Genomic DNA, 25,478 nt, shown 5'->3' on the forward strand with positions numbered 1-25,478 from the left:
AACCTGGATGTTTGCATGGGCTGTTTGCCGTGTGATGGGAACTAATGAAGGCTTTTTTACAGAGACTTTGGTGGTCACTGCTCATGACTAAAGCACTCCTAATGAGCAGCTCTTGCAGGCCCATTAGAGTAACAGCCTGCCAAGAGGAAGCCAATTTTTCATGTTGTGATCTCTGTATTTATTTTCCTACCCAGGAAACAGTTCTTTATTTCTCCTTTCAACAGATGAAGCCTCTGCTTGGATGTTCTATCATACAAATGCAATATTATTCATTTCTGTAAAGGCCCTTTCCCCCCAGAACTTCATGAGCTAGAAAAGCATTCAGTGGGCCAAAAGCACACTCTCTTATTGTGCTGTGTCCTATATACTCACAGCCCCAGAATTTATTTTTTTATACTTTATTCTATTTACCTGGGTAACCATATAAAGAGTGAAAGCTAATAACTAATAGCCCAAAGTTCCTTGCAGGATACCTGGTAGAAATAACATTTGCCTTCTTCTAATAAGCAGCAAAAGTTGTTGGAAGAAAATGAAAGCCTGAAGCACTCTTGGTTTGGTTGTTGCCGTTTTGAACTATTTTTGAATCTCCACTAACCTTGGAAGACTTCTCAGAGGAATGAATGCCGAAATTAGAATATCCATTTCACATGAAATATTGGGAAAGGAGACGAAGGGTTATATTAGCTATTTCATTAGAACTAACTCTCAGGGTCTGTATCCCAGCCTGCAGCAGAAATGTCAAGAGGAGCAGCTGCTACAGCACGCAAGCCAGCGAAATATTTCCATCTCTGAACAAGGCAAAGGAGGGGGGCAGGTGGGGGGAAGCTGAGTGAATTGCGTAAGACTTGAATGTTGTAAAGTAGTGATGAAGGGCTGTATGTCAGCAGAGGCTGAGCTGAACACTTTATCTGTCTATTTCCAGAGATTAAGGGCCATTTTAATTTAATTTATTTTGTGTGTGTGTGCAGACCTTTGATGGTGCAAATGTGCCGTTGCTTTTGGGTGTTCGTGTGGTTCCTCCTGAGTACTCTGTCCGCCTCAACCCTTTTTAAAAAAGTCTTTATTGGCACAGCTTTTTCTCAGCTCTCTATCTTCACTAGATGCCAAATAAGCAAACCTCTTAGCCTATTATGCTACTCAGTCCTACCAAACAACTCTTGCCATCATAAAAGTAGAGCAAATGAACTGAAAAGAACAAAGAGGACAATCTTTCATGGGTCATTTCTTACACTTCAGTCTCACAACTGCTCTCTGACTAGGTGGGCCATCAGCAATGGCAGTAAGATATTTTTTTCCTGTCATATATTTCTTTGCCTGCATAAAGACAGAACCCAGGTCTTTCTGGGAACTATTTTGCCTAGTATTTCTTCAAATATTGCTTAACACTAACACATTGTACTCGTAAAGTATGTGAAAGGGCTGGGTTGTTGCTATGCCTTTTTAGTCAATGTCAGCAAGTTGGATGGGAGTCTCACTGTAAAGCTGTCGTGGTAATATGCCAGGCTCTGAAAAAAAAAAATAATTAAGAATAAAAACATTGGCACATAAAAAAGCATGCAAAGCATATAGCAAACCATGGTGCATACTCACTGCCAATACATACTTTGTTTCATCCCTGTGTCATTCCTGCAGACTTCTAGAAGGATTTGTTAACAAACAACATCCAAAGGGGATAAAGTAGAGCAGTATGTGGCTTTGAGTGTTTTTTCATACGTACATGTGACTACTGCTTTTTGATAAGCTAGGCTGTGGATGTATGTCTTCTTTTGGCTGGCTTAAGAGGTCGCTGCCCACAGGTCCTTCTTATTCCCTGCATATCCTCTACCCAGCCTAGTCTGCTTGCTGAGCTGGTTGTCTGAGCATTTCATAACCTTTTTGGTCCCTCTTGAACTGATTAGGCTAGTCCCTTTAGTGGGAGAGTTTAGCAACTGTTTTGTCTGAGCACCCTACCAGGAGGTGTGAGGGAGCTGGACACTGGCAGCGAGGCTGTGGCAGAGCTGGAACTGCTATTTTTTTCCTTCAGCTCAGCTGTAGCAGTAAGAGGTGACATGGGCACAGTCTTGTTTCTGAGCTGAGGCACGGTCGGCTCCTAGACCATTGTGGTTGAGAAGCAGAATATTAGAAGAAGGTCACAATTGCCATGGGCTAAAACTATACCCGTAGCCATTTACCACAGCTCAGACTAGTTCATGATAACTCGTTCAAGATCAGATATTCTAGTTTTCATTTCCTATTGGATCTTGGGCTGCTTTCTAAGTACACTGGCCCCTGCCTATTCCGTCTGTACTAAATATCCCTAGTCAGCCGCCGGGAATCCACTGTTACCCATTCAAATGTGCAAGAGCAGTATCATGTAGGAACTTTTCATTTTACAGAGTGAATTTGCTGAGACTAAGAGTTCATAAGGCTATTCAGCCTTGCTGTACCATATTCAAGATTACAGTGAGCCTTCCCTGCAGCGCGTTGCTATCACTGTGTGTAAAGTCCTGGTGATTCATGGCTGGGTGCCTGTAGAAAGGCTTTTGGTTTTAATCTATATTGGAGATACCTGTATCTCCTCTGACCAATAAATCATATTCAGTATAAATATATAACTGGGAGGGCCACCTGGGTTCTTTGACTCTGGTTCCACATAGACCTGGGAAACCAGGTAATAGGAATTTGTAGTCCAGAAAGGTCCATAGAACATTCACTTTTCCTATGTGTTATCTGCCTTTTGTATAGACCAAATTGTTTGTTTTTGTAAAATGACTACCCAAATAGATACTAAATCTTAGCAATGACAATCATTTAGCCTGACTTCCTCATATTGCTCATCCTAACACCCATTCCTGCAGTGAAGGAAATTAATCTTGAGTATTAATATTGTGTATGAAAGCCAGAAATCAGATTGGTCCATTTGCAGTCCATATTAAGTAAGAATCCCCGCAGGTCCTTATTAGATAGAGGAGGGACCAGTTTGAAGTTCCTTGTTACTTAAATGAAACCCATGTTTAGCAAAGCTGTTAAATCACAGCTGAAAGCAGACATCTTAATGAATAAATCAGCATTTATGAATAAATAATTGACATGAGTGCTAAAATGGGATTCTCGTTTTCATGCTGTTTCTGTCCTTGGCCCAAGACTGAGACAGTCAGCATGAGCAGCACTGGTGACCCCTGTGGCGGACACAAGAAGTAAGGGCAAGTTTCCAGAGGTGTAGATATGATTTGCAGTAGGACCAACAAGAGCATCTCAGTCTGTTGGGAGCTCCAGTTCCTTCAGTTTCAATGTTTCTGGTGAGTTAGGGAGCTGGAATGAGTCTTACCAGCACTCTTCCCATAGGACATCAATAATGTGAATCAGTGCTGCTCTGGGACACATTCACACTTTGATCAAACAGTAAAAGGCTCAGTGTCTCATTACCAGTTCATTGAAGATGGCTGCTTTTTCCTGTAATTCTGCTGGTTATTCACATCAGTGGAACTGTCATCACTCACCCAGTTCCTGGGGACAGTTAGTGCCCACTTTGCATTACCAACCTTTAGTAGGTTATGAGTCTTGCAGCATTTGGTTTACAAGGAAATGAAAAGATTCAAGAAGAGGAATGCTTATGGAAGAAGGTTTTTTGAGTGCAGTGGCTGTGTCCTGCCTGAGAGAGAGGGGAGGAATTACATCCAGTGCTCATCTTGCACAGAGCTGACTCTGGTATTTTTCTGTCTCCTGCCTAAGCTCTACACAGGACCATTCCAGCGTGCCATCTTGTTTTGCTAAATATTTAAAATGCCTGTGGTTATGGGGAAATGCCAATTCTGAAATCTGCCACTTTTATAATACAAGTGGTTTTCAGATGCTGGAGATAAGGATGCAGCTGCTCCAAGAACCCAAAGTGCTGGTATTCTTAAGAACTGCAGCCAGGCACTTACAATGCACTTGTGTCTTAAAGCCACAGCAAAGGGCAGGAGCTGGTGCCACCCGGGAATCAAAGGCTGCCATTCATGTCTGCACAGAGCAGGCAGGCAAAGCCTCTGGAATACCCCTGGTATCAAAACAGGGCTCAGCTAGGACTAAAGTAGTGCCAAGTTCTTGTTATCGTTGCTGTGGTTTTCTCCTTCTCACCTCATGCAATGCTTTCGATAAACATCAGAGCCGCTGCTGTGCCTGATGGGCCAGCACGTGGCATGACATGCAGTCATCTGCAAAGGTGTGGTGCTAGTACACTTGCAGAGAGAAAAAGCTGAACGGTGTCTTATTACAGGCCATTTTGGGGTTATGTCCCCAAAGCCTGAGTCAGTGGAGTTGCACTGATTCACACACACTGTGTGTGAGGTGCTCTGGATTTGTGCGGGATAAAGCCACTCACTCTCAATTTCACCTGATTCACTGTAACTTCATGAAGTTACAAAAACAGTGAGCAAATATTTGCATATTATAAAACCAGATACTACCTGGAAACAGAGACATTCCTGGAGTCCCAGGGCATGCATCTGCCCAAGCATGTACCAAGCCAACTGTGTGAGGCATATAAAAGCCACTCACCAGCATCAGACTGTGAAATACTTTTAAATAGATCTCATTGCATCATGGCATGTAGAAGTAGCAAGCACACAGCATCAAACTCAGGAGAAGTTACATAAAATTAATTAATATATAAAATTCCAGCTTTCAGGTAAGACAAGGAGCTAGGAATTTGGATCCTGATCCAAAGCAGTGACCCTGCTCCATGGCTTCTGTTGTCCTGCAGCCTCTTCCTCTTCACAACTGTTGCAGCAGCAGAACTTCCCTTGACATCTTCTGATTTTCCCACCAAATCTTGTTGTCTCTTCCCAAGTATCCCTGTTTTATTTTGGGCATGAAGCTCCTGCCTGAGATAGAACCTGTTATTTGGTAGTTATGGCATGTATCTAGGACACACATATTCCTACTCTTTTAGAAGAGGAAATTATGCCTGGGATTCCCACATTATGGATGCAGCTCCTTGCTGTAAAAGAGGTGCAGAAGCAGAGTGAGAGTGAATTGTGTTACCCCTTTCCCATTTTAGGGGGAGAATTAATTGGCTACCTGTGTGGTGAGAGCACTTCCTAGACTAAGTTTGACAGGTGACCTGGGCAGAAGAGCCCCGAATTTTGGAACTTGTGAGTCCTCCTGTCCTTAGCTACGCAACACCATGAAATCTGTGCTACTCAGAGGTAGCTGCCTGGGTTCCTGGCTGGATGGTGCTTGGGGGCTCGTGGACTCTTGCTGCCTTTTGCAGACAGCAGGTCCCTAGGTGGGTTTTTGAGAATCCGAACAAGTCTGGGCTGAGACCTGGTTCACCTTTTACCCAAACTGGTGGCACACAGGCCTGAGCTAAGATCTGAGTGGAAGCAAAGGACATAAGGACACACACTGTGTCAGAGATGTTTTTTGCAGCCGAGCTCAGTCTTCCCTAAGGATGCTGCCCTATGGGTCTTCACATCCAAGCCACGTTCTGGCAATGCTTGAGCTAAATACAACAGCATCCAGGCAGGAGTGGGCTCTGGATCACCTCTGTGATCTTTCCTCTTTCAGCATAGCAGTGCTGAAATACTGAAACTGAGGCATCTGCACTGGAAATTTGGTGGTACAGATGATGCATGGGGAACCCATGGGCCAATATTTCAATGCCTTCCTTTATATATCCTTAGCTGTGAGTTTGCTGTAGATGACACTAAAAATATATGTGAATGTGGGACCCGTGGAAGACACTTGGCTTTGTCGTGCTCTGCTCCTAAGTTCTGTGAAAGCTGGCACCAGGCTTGCCAGGTCCTATTAGCTTAAAGGCCAACACCAGCTGTGCAGGCTCAGCAGGGTTGCCTTAGACCTTCTTCAGCCTTGAGAAGCCAAGTTTACTGGAGAAGTCTTGTGGAGTCTGTGCTACCTAGAAATGCTCCTGGTTAGCATTTTAATTTCTTTTTCTCTTGGTTATCTCAGCTGAAAATGCTGTTGTTTTGAAGTTGCCCACAGGACTTCTTGTAACTTAAATCAGTTGCTCCAGGATTTAAAAGTTATGAGGTATATTTTTCCCTTGTCCATTTATTGCTCTGAAGTAGGTAGGGTTTTATTGTTTTTCCTCCCCTTCATGGTACCTGCATTTCTGACCTCTGGATCCGATATTCTGGAGTCTTGTAAGCCAGATTTCAAGGGGGTTATAAAACCTGGCAAAAGCTGAAGGAGTCCAGGACAAAAAATACATTGACATTTTTTTAGTCACTCAAAAAAAAACCACCAGTATTTTGCAGCATAGTCCCAGAGGAAGACTCTGCTTGTCCAAAAATTCTTGCAGGAAGTGCTGTTGTTCCCTGCAAACTTAAAAAAGGCAGAAAAAAATCTCCCTGCTTTTGTTAACGTGCACACTCCCTGCTTCCTCAGTGATTAGTAACAGTAGATAATGAGGTTGCAGAATGGTGTTTGTTCAACAGAAAGGTAGGCTAAAGTGGAATTGGAGTTCATCTGGACCAGCTACACAAAACTCCCTCTGACCCAGCTCAGAGGCCAGAGCCCTGGAGGCACGTAGGGTGCTGTGCACTGCAGGTACAACATTTTGCTTGGGTTATCTCCCTGGCCTGAGCAGTTTTGGGAGCACACATCCAGAGCTGATGTCAGAATCTACTATGTCAAGTGTATGGCTGGATGGTTTTTAATTTTGAAATGTTTAAAAAATGTTTTTGAATTATTTTTTTTTTACATATTCTAACATTTTAACATCTTCTAGTCAAAACTGTGCTTTTATAAATAATTTCTAAGGCTTTTGTCCAAGATTTCCATAGACTGCAGGAGGCTTTGGCACAGACTCTAACTGTACAAAGCCTATGACTATAAATACAGATTCCCAGTGACTTGACTGGAGGGAGTGACAGATGTATAGCTTGACTCTGTGATCTGCCAGGGCAACATTTTCCAGAAGCAAAAAAATGAGAATCATCTGTGTTAAATTTATCAGCACTTGGACTTCTTTGGTACGTGCAGGAGGAAATCACTAGGGAGCAGATGACTTTTTCATTTGCCAGCAGTGTCAAGCGTGTGCGCTGCCTTGGTGGCGATACTGTTTATTATGTTCCTTGGGTAAATTTTACCTCTGATGCAAAGTATATAAAACATCTTCACAGGGTGGAAGGGAGGCTCAAGAGCATATGGTGAATAAGTCCCTCTCCAGCGTCTGCTCGAAGCGTTGCCGTGTGCTCTTATGACACAGCTTAGCTCTCAGGTCCATATGGCCAGTCTTGCTGTCGATGACATGTGCTCCCTGAGGACGTGATCCAGCCCCCACTGAAATAAATGGAAAAGCCCCTCTCGACCTCAGTGGCTGAAATACATTGATCTCCCATTGATGCCCCACCACCTCCCAGGGACTTTCTTGCTCTTAGGGCTGAAGAGTAGTGTTTTGTTTGGTCTGGCTAACAATTTGAGAGTAGAGTTATATTTTTTCCTCTGTTTCTAGTGACCTTTGGGACTGGAAGTGCGTTTTGGACGTGAGCTCTTAGGTAGCAGAATGCTGTGTTTGGTCTTGCTGTGGCAAGGACGGAAATTTGTGTTTAGAGGGAAGTTCTGATTAAGATCATCAAAGCGTTTCCTTTCTTCAATTCAAACAGACCTGCACAATGGAAGCTCTGCAAGCCAAAAAGCATGACCCAATGCTTCAGTCATCATGAGAGGTGATGGGGATAGAAAGGAATCACTCTTGTTTCGAGGTGTACTGGAGGGCAGATGTTGGCCATGTTGGTAAAGCCTTTCTGCTGGTGCCCACCCATGCCCTTCACCAGAGATAGGATACACGGGGAGATGGGACCTTGGCTTGACCCAGTACTGATGCACTTATGGTTTGGTCAGTGGTTCACAGCGATGAGCACTGGAGGCAGCTCGACCAGCTGGAGCACAGAGCTGAGTAACTCATGCGTTCACAGCACAGGTTAGCAGGAAGGCCTTGGGCAAATATCACCATCGTGCCTCTGACCAGTTTTCCCATCTGTCAGAGGAAATAATAACCCTGACCCTGCCTGCCTTGCAAGGACACCCTTGCAGGGCCTGAGTCACTTGGGAGGGGGATGGGCTCTGCACACCACCACTGGTTCCAGCACAGTTGCCTGGCAGTTACTGAGAGGAGACCATGGCCAGCTGACAGCAGAGAGGTTCAAAGATTAGAAGGGCCACTCCAAACTGATTACACCACAGGGCTTGACACACCTTTACAAAACCTGTACTTTAGGGAAAATGAGTGCCTCTCTGGAGGGTCCAAGCTCAACCCTGAACTGGCTCTTTTCTTCTGCCCTGGTGGGAGGAAGGGGCTGGAGGCTGGTGGCAGTCAGCTGACTGGGAGTTGTTCCAGCAGTGGGGAGCACTCAGCTGGCAGCACACTGAATGTTTGAAGCTGGAGGACCATATCCCAGGGACCACTGCCAGATGGCTGGGATGAGAGTATCCCTTGGGTGGTTTTAGTCCCTGCCAGAGTCCTGGAGTGACCTGGGGCAAGACTGAGAAGAAAAAAGATGCTTTGCAATGGTTTAGCTGGGAAGGCTTCAGGACAGGAGGGAATGTCACCCACTGTGTTCCTGTGACTGTTAGATAAGCTGAGATAAGGAAATAGCTGCCTAGGTAGAGAAAGGACCATTGGTGACAGATACTACGTGAATACCAAGTTTGAACTACTCTGTGTGCAAATGTTATTCTTGAATCAGTGATGACTGGCCCTGGAACACATCACAGCAAAGCCATTTCTAAAAGCACTGGAGATCTGTTGGCCAAACCTATGCATCTAATGAAAAGGTACATGCTGAAACATCTTATCCACCGTGCTGCTGTTCATGGTTATACATGGAGGGAGAAGTTGCTGTGCTGATCTCTGCTCCTTCTGTGCTGAGGGTTAGCCTCAGTTTGCTGGACCTTTGTATGAGGGTAATGAAGCTGCCTGCATGGCCAGCCAGGGCCTTACTCCAGTCTTTCCACTACCTTGGCTCTGCGATCCCACATTGGTTTATTGCTCCCATACTCAGAAGCCACATCCCACAAAAGATGTCCTCTCTTAGCATGCAGCCTGCAAACATACTCTTCATAGAGGTAAATGCAGCGCTCTGGTTGTGGTGGAGCTCAGTGCTAAACCTGGTGGTCTCACAGGCAGTTACACTCTAAATAAATAAGCAAAACATTTTGGACACATGCCTAGGTGATAGGTGGCCTGAAGGAAAGGGCTGGTTTTAGGGCTGCGGCCCTGGGTTGGCATCCAGAAGTTGTTCTGCTGCAGCCCTGCTGAATAGTGTCAAGCTCACTGTTTACTCGCCGAGTTTCCTCTGCCGATCTGCTTTGGTGTGGGGGGCGGAGAATGAGGAATCTGCTGTGGAAACTCTGGGCTCCTGCACAGGGACATGGTTTTCAGATATATATGGCATGATGTAATGATGAGTATGGATCTGCTAGTGGAGGGAGGAAGGGGGACTAACAGGGCTGAAATCTTACCCCTCCTGGTGCTGCGCCTGTGCCGCTGAATCCTGTGACACCACCATGGCCATCTCGTTTGTGACAGCTCAGTCACAACTATGACGACCGTGTTGGGGACTATCAAGTTTCTGGACAGAGAGAGACGAGAAGTTGAGCTTAAGGAAAATGTCGCAGTTCTTGGCAAAATACCCTGACCTTTTGTAGCCAACACTGATGTGGTGAAGGAAGACATTGCTTCACTGGAGAAATATGAGTTTTAGGGAGGGGTTTAGAAGGGCTGTCAGAAGCAGCCCTACCCAGAGAAGAAAAGAGGGCTTCCAGATACAAAAGACACAGAGAAGAGAGGGGGACAACAAAGGGATGTGGTGGCAGGGTGAGAGGTTTCAAGGGGAGCTTGAGGTGCTGGGAAGGTAGAAGGGTTGAACAATACAGTTTATTCCCCACTGGATGTGTACAGACCCTATTGTAGTGCCTTGTACAGCGTGGGTATCAGTGTACCAAGGACTTGGAACTTCTCAGGAAAAGTAAGTGCTGCATAAACGTAGGATCATTATTCACTCAGCATGTTGACTTGTTTAAATTTCTGTGAGGAGAGCAAGCATATTATGGTATTGTTATCCTATCCAGAGAGTTGTTCATTTTTAATTATAGTTCATGGGAAATACAGACTCATACAACATGTCATCTGTTCAAACAGATATATACATCTTAGGGAAAAAAAGTAATGGTGCTGTTAAATACCATTCTTATAAAGTGTCAGAACAAAGCACGTGTGCATGTCACCTCAAATCCAGGAATAAAATGAATGTAGAGGACTAAATATAGAAATGTATCCTACAAATATGTATAGCAGCTAACCATGAGTCAAGGGGACCGATCTGTTCAAATCCCTCAGGTGTTTGTGTGTAAATGGATAGCCCCACACCCCAAGGCTGACATTCATTAAAAAGGCAATGTCTCGTATTTCCTGATTAGCTTCCTCGTTCTTCAGAAATCTCTATTCCTTCACCTGGCAAAAGACAATTCAGGGATAGACTGTGAGCCAAATACCCAATGCAGTTCAGGGAGGCTCTTCCTGCCCACCGTGGATGTTATTCACGTCTCCTCTCTGCTGGCTGCTGAGAACTGCAGAAAATGAAGTGTCGCCATCATCCTTTGTCCTGCAGGCAGCAATTTTCTGCTTGCCTGTGGGAAATAATCCTCTTTTAATTTAATTAATTCATTTTTCAATTATTTAATGCAGCACGCTGGGATAGCAGCAAGGCTTTTGGTTAGTTTTCAAATCGCTGCCACCTCAGACAGTAGAGCACTGGGATCCAGCTCCCAGGGAGAAGGGATTCATTGTCTTTCAAGCCACTGCTTTTATTAGGAGGGGTATGTCATGTCCCTTCTCTGGCACATCCCCCAGAAGGTTTCCATGCATCCTGCCAGACTGCTCAGGTCCTAGGGAGGCTTGATCCTGTCTGGCCAAAGTCAATGGCTCCGGACACAAAGAGCTGGATGGGGCACCAATGACATCCAGTGTTTCTCCTCTTGCCAGCAAGGAGGCTCCTTGGAGAGCCCCATGAGCACCCTCCCTGCTGCCAGCACCTGTGCTGTGCTGTGACATTTTCTAGCTTTGGAAAAGCAAATGCTGATCCTCCATGGAGGCACTTTGCATTGCTCTGTGCTGGCCCCTCAAGCTGGCACCAGGATTGCTTCTGGTATGGCTAGGGTCTTCAGGGAGACTGATTTTTCCACTCTGAGCTGTATCTGTTAGTTCCTGAATGGCATCAACTTTGATGTGAGGTGCAGGAGTAAGCCCTAAAAGATTACTACTGCTGTCAGTTGTGCAGTTTTTGGTAGATGAAACTCCATTCATTTCTGTATAGCTCATTTTGTTTTATGCCAGTGTAAGTGAGAGCAGAGTCAGGCCTTCCTCCTGCAGCAGCTAAAGTGAAAAACATTTCTATTTTTAAAACTGAAAGCATTTTTTACTCTTATTTATCATGTGTCACTTTGTTGGCAGTGATGATGTAAATGGCACACAAAAGTTAAATGAACTATTTATAGCACTGCTTATGACCCTAATGCTCAGCATCACAATAGTCGCCAGGCATTGCTTGGCCAGCAGAACCAAGGAAGCCTGGGTTCCTGGGCACAGATAAGACTGTTGGCCTAAAGCTGCTCTTTCTTCTTTATGGATATCTGATTTTGCACTGCTTCTGGATGTCTATTATCTCTAAGCTCTCTGTAAAATCTGGTCAAAACTGGTCAAAGGATTCAAAAGCTGTTACAGGAATAAGATAAGAAGACCAGTGAGGAGGAATTAAGAGATTGTCTGAGCCTCTCTTTCCCCAGTAAATGCAAGTTAAAAAAAAAAGGTTTTGGTGTTTGCTGCAAGGCAAGTCCTGGCTCCAATAAACACCTTCCCATGTGTGGAAACCTGCAGAGACATCAGCCAGACTGGTAGGCAGTTGTCAGAATCAGAGGAGGAAGAGCGGAGCAGCTCATAGCAGCTTCTGATGGTGCCTCCAAGACTCTCTCTGAAGAGCACAACCCCCCGCCCCGCCAGCATGGGATGAAGAGCTTCCTTTCTTTTGTCTTAATTCACCTTTCTAACGCCTGGCTTGTGAGAGAGGAAGGCAGGGTTGAGGCCAGGGGCAAGGGCTGCTGATTCTGGCATCCCTTTTTCAACTGGGGACAGTGCAAGGATGGCAGGAGATAAGCAACACAGAACAGGCTTGGACTGACCCTCCATCCTCAGGGGTGATAGCAGACTCTTCCCCTGCTGAATTTGCAGGCTTATTGGAATACAAAATTATACTTCCCCCCCCTCGGTGTTATAGTAAATCCATTGGTAAAGTGTCTCAAAGAGACATTTTGTCCCCTTGCACAGGAAGAAATTTCCTTCCAGCTAGGAAATTTATTCTCTGTAAAATTGAACAGGAGAATAAGATTTCCAGAGGCAGCCTGTGGCTGTAATAAAGGATTATTGCCAATTTCTTAGCTGTGCAGGCAGAGCTTGACACTCAGGTAGCAAACTTTGTATGCCCAAAACCCCACAACCAGGGGTACACAAATGTCAGGGTGCAGAGCCCTCACCAACCAATGACTGATGGTTTCGAGGATGCTCATCTCCAGGTGAAGATCTTGTTAGCGGTCCTGTGAGGCTTCCCCATGCTGAATAATGAAGCAAGTCAGTGGTACAATGTTAAGCCCAGAACACTGTGGTTTTCCCTGAATTTTCTTGGAGGCCAGTGGCCAACCAGCTCATCTCCCCATTTGCAAGGCAGAGGGGCCCTTTTTTGTCTCCTTCACAGGGGGGTTGTTACACTGATAGCATTAAAGACTGCAACATGCTGCAAGTGCTAGGGCAGCCATACGAATACCATGGGCTGAGAAAAATATAAAATGCAATAATTTAAAGGCTCTTGTCTTTCAGTTGCTAATGGCTTAATTAAACAACAACATTTAACAGATGTGCTTTTTCTCCTCCAATAATTCACTCCATCTGTGTCAACATAACTAGGCCCAAATTAGTGCTTCAAAATGTAGATGTTACTGTCTTATTTCAGTTTTTATGTATTAATGTACATTTACATATATATTGTTTCATCTTGTAGTGAGATGAGTGCCTCCTCAGAAGGAGATGTTGCACACTATGGAGTTAAAAGAGCCTCTCTTCTTTTGTGGAGTGAGAACAAAAAAGAGAAAAAACCCCACACAAAACAAAACCAGAGACATTCAAATACTGATGCCTTGAAATGAAGAGAAAATTAAGTCGGTATTAAGGGTGTTCAATACTGAGCTACAGAATCTGTGGCTCTGTGCCCTTTCGGATAGTGAATATTTTGTGACATTTTGTTTCTGAAGTGATTTTTCTCTTAACTTCACATGCTGAGAAAAAAGCTTGCCTTGCTCTGTGTGAAAGCAGATGACCAGATGAATCCTTGGGCTGGAGGAACACATAACTTAGACATATCTGTAGAGAGCTTTGTTGTTTTATGAAATAGCTTTAATAGTGTCAGAGACAAATATAGCTCTCCTGATTGTTATTATTATTACTTTAAAAAACCCTTATTTGTGTTAAGTGCTTTCTTTAAGACACTCAGGAGTCCTTGAAGACCTCGTGGGCTGTGACCCAGATCTTGCAAACCCTCCTGTGCGATGGATGCTACATGTGGAGGTAGTTGCACTGCTGGGGCAGCAGGGATGAGGACAAGGAGTGCAGCAGTCCTCACTGGCTCTGAGTTTCCCTGCTTCCTAACATGTTCCACCTCCCACACACTGTGGTCTCAGCCTGCTTGGTAGTTGGGGTGGGATGCTGCAGGTGCTGGGCACAGCCTGTGGGCTTCTACGTGGCTGTGTGGCAGGTCCCACCACCAGGCACTCCCAGCCTTGCTGTCCCCTGGGGAGTCTGCAGGCTGTGCTAGAGCCAGCTAGGTGTACAGCAGGGCTGAGGAGCCAGCACAGCATGTTCCTGGCTGCTCCTGAGACTGGTCTTACAAGCCATGCAAACTCTGCTGCTGAATGCATCTGAGTGATGCCTGGGCAAGAACACTCCCAAGTCCAGACCCATTGTTTCTTTACAGTCTGAACGGCTTCTTTTTCATGTTTTGCTATGAATTCTTATGAACTGACTGGGTTACTTGACTTTCCCCTAATTTAATTTGGATTAATTTAATTTTAATCAGTCTGTCTTCTCAGCATCCTATTAACCTTCCAATGAACTCTTCATATAAGGAGACTGAGGAAGGAGACAGTCTACATCTGTTAAAATATTAGCCTGCTCTTTGAGTTGCAAAGTATTAGACAGCAGAAAAAGAGTTGAAATGGTCAGAGAGGATGGTGGGTGGTGACCCAACCCTGTTCTCACTGAAGACACCAGGAAAACTGATCTAGTGTCTCCCTGGGTCCCTTTGGCGCAGCTCACCCTGGCAGTGGTGTGGAAAGCAGCTAGAGCTGTCTCTGCCATGAGACTAAGAGGCTCTGGCTTTAGTGGTTCTGACCTTGCCACTCTGAATCCAAGGGGACATTCCAGACCAAGAGAAACACAGGGTCACTAGTAGTTTTAACCTATACTTAACAGGATTAGAGTTGTGTCTGCCTGGTTTTCCCTCCTGTCATACTGCCCAATTTGCCATCTGCTTAAAAATTTCTTCAGACTCTTAACCAAATTCAATTACATACATGTATATAATAGATTGGCCTCAATGTTAGCACCTGTCTGGGTAAGTTTTGCTGACAATCAGCCATGGTATCTTCAAAGCATTGCCTCAAAGGAGAGCTGAACTTTGCTGAGACTGGCAAGGTGGCAGCAAGACTTTCTCCTGAGCCACTTCTAATTCAATATTTTTTCAAATAAAACAGGGTAGTTAATAAGTCAATTCAGCTAAGAAAGGTCTGGGAGATGTGTGATTACTTTGTATTTCTTGTGATCTGTGTGTAACTTCTCACTTATCACCAGGAAGAGAGAAGGGTGGCTAACTGCAGGTCCTCAGCATCACAGAAGTCAAACACCGCAGTCTCCTCATTCTGACACTGGAAAATTCCCAGTAATTGCATCCAAGTCTTGTCTGCTAAAGACTGACATGTTGGTCACTTGAGTTACTCAGGGTCTATTTAATTTCTATAAAAATAGGTATGCAATGAACATGTCCATCAGCTAATAGAATAATAGATATTTCTGAAACTCAGTGAGACTCTGCCAGTGGTCTCTGGAAAAGCTGTATGCCATTTTGCTTAGCTAAATTTGCATTCAGACTGACCAGGATTTCTCTACACAAGTAGCTGATACCATCACCACCAGGGCTGTTAATGCAGCCCTGAAAGGAGGAGCAGGGCTTTGGATTATTTCAAATAGGATGGAGAGTCCTTTATGAAACACCCTTTTTATTAGGATGCAATCTGCAGTATGAAGTCCAGAATGGAGAGATAGGTGGTGGATGTATGCCAGTGCCACAGCCTGGTGCAGGGGACTGTGGGGACATCTGCACAGGGTCCAGGAGCCATCGGCTCAGCAGGACCATGGCCCCAGGATGCACCGTGTGATGGTGACAGCCCCTGCATGAGTTGTGCAAGACTTGCCCAAGGTCCACATTACAGCTGGGGCTTAAATGCCCAACTGCAGGCACCTTAATCTCAAAAGTAAAGTCTTCCCCTGCTTACTAAGGATAGTCAGCTCTGATCCTGCTAACACCCAGGGCTCTGACAGATGGGCTCTGACAGCCTTAGCTATGGGTCTTGGGGTGTCATAGCCCCCCCATGCCAGGGTGCTCCTGGGCTGCCATGGCAACTTCACTGAGTGATGTGAGAGGTCAGTGCCTTAACACACTGCCCACAACACCGGCAGAGCCTGCTGCTCACAACATCCCTCACTGGAGTCACTCCAGGCTCAAGCAGGAGAACACAGGGAAGGCATTGCACGAGAACCGCCGTTCCTTTTGCTAATGACTCCTCTAACACCTGCTCTAGCTTTGCCTGGCTTTGCGATTTCTGCACTGGTTTGTGTGCACAGATCTCCAACAGGGACTGAGGACTGGCACCACACTGCTCTTGGAGGATTAGAGTTCCATCAAAAAAACCGCCTTGGCAGAGCATCATTGCAAAGCCAACCCCTTGGAAATGAAGAGCTGTTAAAAAGGACATGAGTTGTGCAACTTTATCTGAACAACATCTTCAATACACAGACTCTAATGACTAATATAATTGAAAGTGAGTTAATCCAAATCTAATTTTTCTATTAGATTCTTGCCATTCTTGGTACATAAGATAGAAATCCCATTTGATAGACACTACTGAGTACAATATCTTCCCATTTCTCCATGTTGTCCCTTCCCTTCCCTTCCCTTCCCTTTCCTTCCCTTCCCTTTCCTTCCCTTCCCTTCCCTTCCCTTCCCTTCCCTTCCCTTCCCTTCCCTTCCCTTCCCTTCCCTTCCCTTCCCTTCCCTTCCCTTCCCTTCCCTTCCCTTCCCTTCCCTTCCCTTCCCTTCCCTTCCCTTCCCTTCCCTTCCCTTCCCTTCCCTTCCCTTCCCTTCCCTTCCCTTCCCTTCCCTTCCCTTCCCTTCCCTTCCCTTCCCTTCCCTTCCCATTTCATTCTTTTCTGCCCCAGCAATCCCAATTCTCATTCAATTCCTTATCTGTTTCCCCCCCATCACCACCTGCCTGTCACCTACAACCTCTGCAGTCATTTCCCACTTTCATGGCTGTGACAAGAGTCCCTCCGGGATCAGTTGTGCCCATATTAATCTGCTTCAGGCCGAGTAATCCCCCCTGGCTAAACCCAGTCAGTGGATGTCTCATCTTCCACCCACTGTCTGCATCGTTGACTCTGGGGGTGGCCCGGGCAGGTCAGTGGGAAAGGCAGTGCTGGGAGAAAAGCAGGCTCGAGCCTGGAGGGATGGAGGACCTCAAAGCTCATCCTCAGCCTCAAAATCCCCCACCCTTAAGGCAGGCACCTGTAAATTAGGAGCAAACAAAAAGCATTTGTTTGCTGTCTGTGGAAGCATCCATCACTCAGGCAGGAGTCATCAAACCACCTTCTGCCACTGCTTGTCCCGCCGGTTTAGTGAGGCAGATATCCCATGGGCACGGCTCAAAGCCACTGTTACCTGTCCAGCCAGAAAACAGTGACAGCCATCAGTTTCTCAAAGGCTTAATTAAACTATAAGCAAATGACTAACCTATTGTGAAGCAAAACACTCTCTTCCTCATCATGGCCACACAGGCAGATCTCAGACCGAGACCTTCTGTCCCCACAACCATGTGCATGACAAAGCCAAGTAACTGGGATTGTTTTGCTCACGTACTCACATGCCTGAGATTAACGCATGCAGCTCATACACAGCTTTTGTCTGAGAGCAGAATGGCCAGACCTCCCTATCCAAGCAGGAATGGGTTTGGGAGGCTGTCCACTGGCACTGGTTTTGTGAGACATGGTGACTCAGGCCCGCTTTGGTCCACCATCTGCTCTGTGTTCTCATCCCTTCACGTGGTTGCTCTGAGCATCCTCTTGCTGTGTGGTTGTTAGCAGGGTGAGAACAGGGAGCTCTGAAGAAACCGTGCCCCTGCTTTCCATCCCAGTATTCATACTGGGACCTGGGGATGTCCAGGTGGAGACCCCAGACCCAGGCAGTGGCACAGAGTGGGGCAGCAGCACAAGACTTGGGGAGGATGAAATTATTGGGGAATTCCACTGAATAACTGTAGTCCTTACATGTATCTTAACATATGGTCTTGTTTTCCAAAGGCTTATACCTAGCCCAAATTTGGGAAGATTTTTACAGGAACAGCAGAAGGCACACCCCAAAGGCCTGTTGCACCTGCCAATTTTCACAACTCTGCTCCAAACCACAGAAAAATAGGCCTCGGAAAGGTCAGTGGTATTTTTAGCCTTACTTAGTAAGGAAATACAGCTATGCAATCACGCTGCCACTCGGTCCTTTTGCATTCCCCCCTATTACGTTGGAATTGTTGGCCAGCCTCAGCCAAATCTGACAGAGGAACGGAAGGTGCAAAGATATTAAGTTCCTCCAAGCTTCATGAAAACAGGAACTGGGCAAAGCAGAGATCCCAACAGTGCCAGCAATGAGAGGGAAGCAGCAGGCACCCAGCTTTTGCTGGACAACAGATTAAAAATCATTCCTCTGCTTTGGCAATAAGTTCCCTCTAAGATATAGGGGATATAGTTTGGTTGCATCTATGTTAGCACCTTGTAGTCCCTGGAACCAGAGCTGATGGGTTCATGGGGAAGGGTCCACAGCTCCTTGTTTTCCTTATGAGATGTAGCAGCCAGAAGAGTCACTGCAGCAATGCCCTCAGTGCAGCTTTGCAGATGGTGTAAGGATGATCTCCTCTCAGCCAGTGATGGAGTTACCTGGGTGTAGTCAAATATTTGGGCGAGTTTGTGTTAAATAAAACATCTTCCGTGATCTCTAGAGCCTGAGGATCTTGCTACAATATTATACAATATCTTACAAGGGATGCCTGATATTTGAGTAATATAATTTATTCGCATCCCGCAGTGTAAATATGGGCTGATTAGTTTCTCATTTTAACTTTAATGACCTCTCGCATTTTATGTGGCATATAACATCCTGAGAGGACATAAAAGATGGCACACAAATATGAGGCTATTAAGGCAAAGATTTATTTGTGATGTTTGACTGAAGGACTGTAAGCAAGACTATTTTGTGTCTATAAGCAAGTCCCCTGGAGATCAGAGATTGGCAGCTGCCCAAAGATCCCCAGGGATGAGCCAGGCAAGTGCCTATGTCCCCTGGTCCCCAAGGGGCACTCTAACCACATGTACAAGTGGAAAATGGCTGCAGTCCTACCTTTGTAGGGTGGGCAGGGCCTCAAAACTGGGAGTAAAGAATGTTCTGCAACTACAAGGAGCTTTTAATAAAGCAACAGGCAGGTCAACAAACAGGAGAAGAACTCAGGAGGCATCTGAGTGTTGAGCTGGCCCAGGCTGGCTTATGAAAATGCCCGTGGGGCTCTGCCAGGATCTCCTAGGGTATTAGATTACAAATAAGGCTCTTACTGGACTAGTTAAACTTGCAAGCTGGATGTGGGTTGTCTGCCTTGTTAACATCTTCTGGTCCTCAAATGTATGGGTTTCTGCTTGGCTCTGCTCAGCCACATTTTTTTTGCTCAGGTGCAGATTGCCAGGTGATGGTGATCTGTGATATCCCTTTTTTTGGTACTAGTGTGACCCCCAGCATCTGTGTCACCCACAAGTACTGTCAGTGGTGATACTCAGTTTCCTTCTAAGAAGTTATGAAAAATATTAGCTGTAATTGAGGCAAAATAAGTGATCTCTGAAGTGGCCCACATGCAATGCACACAACAGGAGATTATTCCTATTCACAATTTATTTTAAGATGTAGACGTTAAACAGCCTGGAGTTGCTTACTTTAATTTCATATTGACACATTGAATTCATGCCGTTCTAGTTCCTAAGCCAATGTCACGTAGTACCAAGTCCAAGGCTTTTTATCTCTTTCAGCAAAATTTATCATCTCATCAAAGGCATTGGGTTAGCTTAAGAAAGTGCATTTTATACAAACCAGGGTAGATAGGCACAATTTATTGTAACCTCCTTTAGTTCTTAGAACACTGTGCCAGCTGTTGCATTATTTGTCCTGTATCTTATCTCCCTTCACTAGTTTGAAGCTTAACCCTGTCCTGCTATAGAATCCTGAAGGCGTTAGTGCGAGACTTGTATCAGTTTATACAGAAATCACCTGGATAATTTCCATTCTTGTAATTTTCTCATTTTAATCCGCTCCTAACCCAAAAGTAAATGACAAATTTTGAAATATCCTCTGGAATGAAAATTCATTTTACAAGTGTATTTTGGTTTAATTGAAAGGTTTTCAATGAAACAAGGGATCTGTGATGGTTTAATAAGATTGGAACACTTTGCTTAAACAAAGAAAAGTATTTTTTTTTTTTTTCCAAAATTAGTACACAGGGAGTTTTAATTTGTGTAAAAAGGCAATCTCAAACAGAAAAATGTTCGGTTAGAACATTTTTTATAAGCTCTGTGTAGGATGAGTGAGGAGAAGATACACAGTGATGCTTCCCAAGTTATTGCCTACCCAAGTCTGATGCCGCGTGAAGCCCTGGCACCTTGTGTGGTGCCTGCCAGCTCTTTTCCCAGTTTGATTGCACAAAGTCCCACCAAAAGAGAAGACCGACCTGCTGTGTGTGCTTTCCCTGTGAGCAAGTGAGAGAGTTGTGCAGTGCTGGCATCCTGCAGCAGGTCTGCCCATGTACCTGGTGCTCAGAGGAAAGAGAAGGGTCTTTTTGAGGGGATTAATGAGAAGTAGGGAAGGAGACAAGCCTGAGCACTTGGTGTTCGTTACAGCTAGGGAAACGTCAGTCTTTCTGTCAAAAGGGGATGGGGGAGAAAGGGTGATTTAGTTTTCCTGAGGTAACCTCAGTTTATACCACCAGAAAAAGGGAATCAGCTTTTTTAATTCGAGCTGTAGTAGCTTCTATGTTTAAGTGTGGCAGTTGGGGCTCAGCCCTCCAAGTTGCCTGTGATGGCATTCCTGTTTTACCCTCCTTGGCCAAAGGGTAACAACTTCTGTTGCCATAGCTCATGCTGCCTCTGTGGCAGTGGGGAGGCTACCGGGGGGCTGGTGGAGTGGGGAAGGGGGAGCTGGAAGATTTTTGAGGCACATCCCTGGACCAGATGTGGTACCCCTGGCCCCAAGTCCTGAGGACCTTTAGCTTAGCTGGTGGTTCATGTTCATGACTGCCACGTCCTCAGTGTGAGCAGGGGTTGCTTTTTGTAATCAGGTGTCAAGAACAGAAAGGACTTAACCAGGCTTGTTTTGTGGCTGTTGTTCTTCTGATAGAGGAAAATATTCTTCCATCTTGCCTTTATTGACATTTTGTATGGAGTTAGAATGTATCGATGTGCACCTCTCTTAGAGCCAAATGTAAACCCTGTTTCTCACAGTTTTCTGTTCTTAGTGTATAAACCAGACCTCTAAGTCAGGGAGAAAAAAACTGCTCTGTGTAATAGAGAAGATTTATGATGATTTTTTTCTTAAAAGCTGTGTGTATTTTACTGCATTATCTTTTGGCCTGATAGTCTAGATACTATGTCTCCTTGGCAACAGACAACATCCAGCGTGGACTATCCCACTGTCGCCAGATGCTGTGGGAATCTCGCCACCCCAGTGGGCAGGAGGGCAAAGCCTGGAGCAGGAGGCAAGGAGCCTGTCAGCAGGGTGCCTGCAAGGGGAGGGTTGCAGCCAGTAGCCAGCCTGCCCTCATCTCGGCTGTGCTCAGCCCCAGGTAAGTCTGCAAAGCCGCCAGCCACAACAAAATTGACTTTTCGGCTTTTCAGAAATGTAAAAAACTCAGTGTGAAGGAATAATTAATGCAGCTGATTAAAAGCAAAGATTACATGTTAGCAAAGGGAGATAAGCATTTAATTTCCAGCCTTATTGCATTTCAAACTTGAATATTGGTTCCAAAGGCGGCTGCAGACTTATTTGCCTTTCTATATGTGTATGTACATAATATACATATGTACAATTACAATCTCCTGCCCTGCTTTAATAATACACTTAATTGCTTTCTGGCCCCACCTCAAGCTGCCTGAATTCATTTCACAGGGAACAGATTATTTGCCGTTGGCCTTTAGCAAATAAATTGCCTGCCATCCTTAATCTGGGTAATAAAAGGTACGCCATCAGCCCGCTCGCAGTTCTGCACGTTGCATCTGCTTCCACACAAAATATTACTGACAGCTATTTTCCTCGTGCTGTCCACAGGAAATGGAGTGAGTATATAATGGAAAATGTAAACCCAACAGATCTGTAGGGAGTCGGATTCCTTGTCTTCCATTACTCTTGCTGTGACACTAACTATATTATTTGCATACGACATTTGCATTACATATTACATCTACTATGCTATCTTTTAAAATGCCATGCATTATAATAAATGATAAAAATACAGGTGCAATACTTGGATCAATTTACATGTTTGTATATACCCATACTTACACACAGAAGCACACACGCCATACACCCCCATCTGCCAGCACAGAAACCATGACTATGGTTCACCCTGTGCATATCAATAGGCTTTTCCTCCAAAGTATTAAACAACAGGACACAAATTGTAAAAGGGAGAAAACACATAAGAGAGAAGGAGGGACAAGTTCTCTGGTAGGATTTTTCCATCCAAGAAGTCACTGATGTAATATTTTTTATTACAGGAAGGCAGCAGGAGGCAGGATCAACCAAGGACAGGAGAAACATGCAGTTCTTCGCTCTTAGCACTTTCATGTGGGGGACTGTAGGATGTAAAAGGCCCCCAGTGGTACCAATGTCATGGCCAGGCAATTCCCAGAACATCAGGTGTGAGGCTGCAAAGATGAGAAGCATGTTGCATCCTTTAAAAGTAATCCAGCAGAAGGAAGGAGTTCGTGAAGATATGGTAAGCTCCTCTCTGCACATCTGTGCCTCAATATTTAAGGCAGCTACATGTGTCTTTGGCAAAAGAATACAAGGCACTGAAAGCTTCCAGACTGATTTTCTTTGCCTTTATTTTTTTTCAATCAGGAGGAAGGGTAGGAGGTGACATTTAATCTCTGATAAATATCAGACATGTTCCACATTGAACTTGCCAGAAAACAAATACAATGCCAGCAAATGTCAGTGCAAATTTTGCTGTATCCCCCCTTTGTCCTGGTTTTGTTCAGCTCCCCATCAAATGAATAGCCAGAAGTGAAATTGCAATGAAATTGCAAGAGGCGGGATGTAATCAGGACTGGGACACAACCTGCAGCAGGGAAAATAGATCAGGGTTGGTCCCCAGAGTTGCCAGATGCAGAGGAGTACAGGATAGATTGTGCACTGGTTTGGTCCTCAATGTGCTTCACATCTGGTCCCCATTTAAAGCCAGGCTGATAGGAAAATGTATGGGATATTGCCAGCCTGTCTGGTTTAATGATGGTAAAATACCATTCCTCACTCAAGCAGTGATGGGTGGGCAGCTTCTCAAAGGCAGGAGGTGAAGGCAATAATTAAAGTAAATTGAAATATGCTGATGAGCTCAGGAACAGAAGGGCAAGAGGGGAGGAGAGTGCCAGCAGGGGAGTGCTCCCCCTGCTCCTCCAGAAAGGGAAGAGCTGCACTCACCCCCTTCCCGTCTTCTCTATCTCCCAGAGAGAAGCAAGGATGAATTCTTCTCTGTGGCTGCTCCTGAGCCTTCCTCACATATGGAGTCTGTGTTTGCCTTCTGGATGCTCTTGGGCGTGGGCTGAGAAACTGAGGCAGTCATGCTGTTCTTTCTTCCCCTGTGCTATTTTCCAAGATGGGCTGAGTGATGCTCTGTTGCATCCCTACTTTGTCTGCACTGTGGTCATTCTATCATGGTGGGAGCCGGACCGGGACAGCCTGGAGCTTCTAACTTACTCATGGGCACATCCAGCAGCAGCATCCCCATGGCTGAGCATGCATCAAAAGGACAATGGTGAGACTTTCCATGTACAGGGCAATGTTGTGCTTGACGCAGTAACCTCAGACAGAGCATCACACTGGTGTGGCTCTGCCTACCTGTAGCTAGGCTGCCTCCTTGTGAGGTGTCTCATGTAGGTCAACATGGACAGCATTGCACTGCTGGGTCAAAATAGGTGGGCAGGGAATGGACTCTGCAGGAGGATGGGCTGGATAGGCTGGGATGTACCAGTCTGGGATAGATATGGCTGCAGGGCAAGGGTGAGTATGCAAGAGGTCTGTGAAAGGAAAGGGAAGGAATTTTAATTCCTTCTCACCAGGTTTAAAGTCATAACATACATTTATTAGGCAGCAGGTTTAAAAGAAGCAGGAAAAAAAAAAAAAAAAAAAAGGTATTTCAGCATCCAGTTGCCCTTTGAAGTTGTTGGCACAGGATGTTTGGGTGCTGGGAGTTTGCAAGGGGTCAGAAAGCAGCTAGACAAATTGAAGAGAGCAAAATCCTTCAAGGGCTGCTAAGCACATGGATGTCACCTCTAGCCAGTGAAGTCCTTGGCTCGTGGCATGCCTGCAGTTTCCTTATGTCCTCCCTAGACACCTGCTCAGGCTGCTGGGCAGGGGCTGGGAGAAGCCACCTGCCCAGGATGGCTGTTTTCTGTTCTTGCAGCCTGCTGTGATGTTCTGGCATTCCTCCTGAGTCAATCACCGTGGCCGGCTTTGCCTCCTGGAGTTAGACAGCGGGAGGTCAGAAGCTGAAGTGACCTGGTGTGCTCAGCACATCAGCTGAGCAAAGTTCCCCCATGGAGCTACACGAGTCCCAGGCTTTGGTGAGGCCCCAGTGTATTTGCATCCCTACCACACATGGAGGCTGCAGCAAGTAACAGCAAGTTAATGAGTGGGCTGCTTTGCAGGTTGCAAGATGCTCTAGAATACGTTGCACGTATTTGTCATGAGGCTCCTAACTTGCTCTGGCCCTTTTTTCCCCACTTCAGGAGAAAGGCAGTCTTGGTTTTGCAGTGGAATGTTTTGCTCCCTGTGAATGATTAATGGCAGATTAAAAAAGGTAATAATTAAATGTGAATTTCAGAGTTTCTCATCTGGTGTCTTTTGTTGCCATTTCACCGTGCAGCTTGATGGCACTTCAACAATATTTCATGAAAACTTTGCTGCAGCTCCCCATTCCTGTGGCTCTGGGCTAAGAAACACCAAGGCTATAAGGAGCCTTGAGCTTGACTAAGCTCACAGGGACAAAAAATAAAAAACTTCATAGCTTAGTGCTCAGACCTGCTGCCTGTTAACAGCAAGGAAGCTGGTTTTAATTCTAGAGGTGCAAATTAAACCATACGGGAATAAAGTGTGACCAAAACCTACAGCAAGCAGGTGAAACTCCTAACAATTCAAGTGTAGGAAAGGAAAGGGAAGAGAGGCTGGGCTGTTGGGGAAGGGGCTCCCGGGACCCTTCACTACAAAAGCCTCCAGAGGATCCCCCTGGGGAGGTCCCCGAGGATGCCTGTGGGCCAGCCAGGAGCTGGCTGGTTTGTCAGGTTTGTCCCGAATGGGGGTAGATAGCAGACAAGATGTATATACAGAGAACAAGATTAATTGCAAACAGCATTGGGATCTTAACTGTTTCAAAGTAAAAAGCACAAGCACACTCAAATTGTGGGGAAATTGGGATGTCTGAACAGAATGCTGAAGCTATAATGCAAAAGGTATCTTAACAATAATGTACCACCAACAGTGAAATCAATCAATAAAGGTATACCATTAAAATGCTAGCAACTTGTTAACAATTTTTATACTAGATCTAGAATGTTAATTACTGACTTCAAAAGGGTGCTAAAGTGTTAAAAATTAAAACTTAATGAAGAAAGATTGTTTAATGTCAAGTTAACTGGTTAAAGAAAATAAGGGCGTTAATATCTCTCACTCTTGCACAGCCACAGCTGGGTGTCCCTTTGTCCCAATGCTTAATTCTTGAGAATTAATCTCTCTGGCAGGTGTCCCCACTGGAGAGGAGAAGGTCCAGCACATCTCCTGGAAAAGTGTATAGGAGCCCCTCTGATCAAAGATGGGACCAGG

At 45.3% G+C, this 25,478-nt stretch overlaps 1 protein-coding gene across 10 annotated transcripts in view; it reads left to right on the plus strand.

Annotated features, from left to right (window-relative positions):
• The window catches only part of LOC127380944 (uncharacterized), a 28,952-nt gene extending 3,683 nt beyond the window's left edge, over positions 1-25,269 (plus strand). For 2 of the 10 annotated variants that reach the window (XR_007888612.1, XM_051610613.1), the window contains exons 3-5: positions 21,020-21,225; positions 22,157-22,377; positions 23,109-25,269. Coding sequence is in view for 6 of the 10 variants with exons in the window: in XM_051610613.1 (XP_051466573.1) it covers positions 21,030-21,225; positions 22,157-22,377; positions 23,109-23,504 (813 nt within the window). In the remaining 4 variants the exon portion in view is untranslated. Of the gene's footprint in view, positions 1-10,480; positions 16,126-17,659; positions 17,786-21,019; positions 21,226-22,156; positions 22,378-23,108 lie in introns of those variants that run through there. The other 8 variants (XM_051610611.1, XM_051610612.1, XM_051610609.1 and 5 more) reach the window with 7 other exon arrangements.
• The last annotated feature ends 209 nt before the right edge of the window (positions 25,270-25,478 follow it).

Source organism: Apus apus, chromosome 2 (genome assembly GCF_020740795.1).
Source record: "Apus apus isolate bApuApu2 chromosome 2, bApuApu2.pri.cur, whole genome shotgun sequence".
NCBI lineage: Eukaryota > Metazoa > Chordata > Aves > Apodiformes > Apodidae > Apus > Apus apus.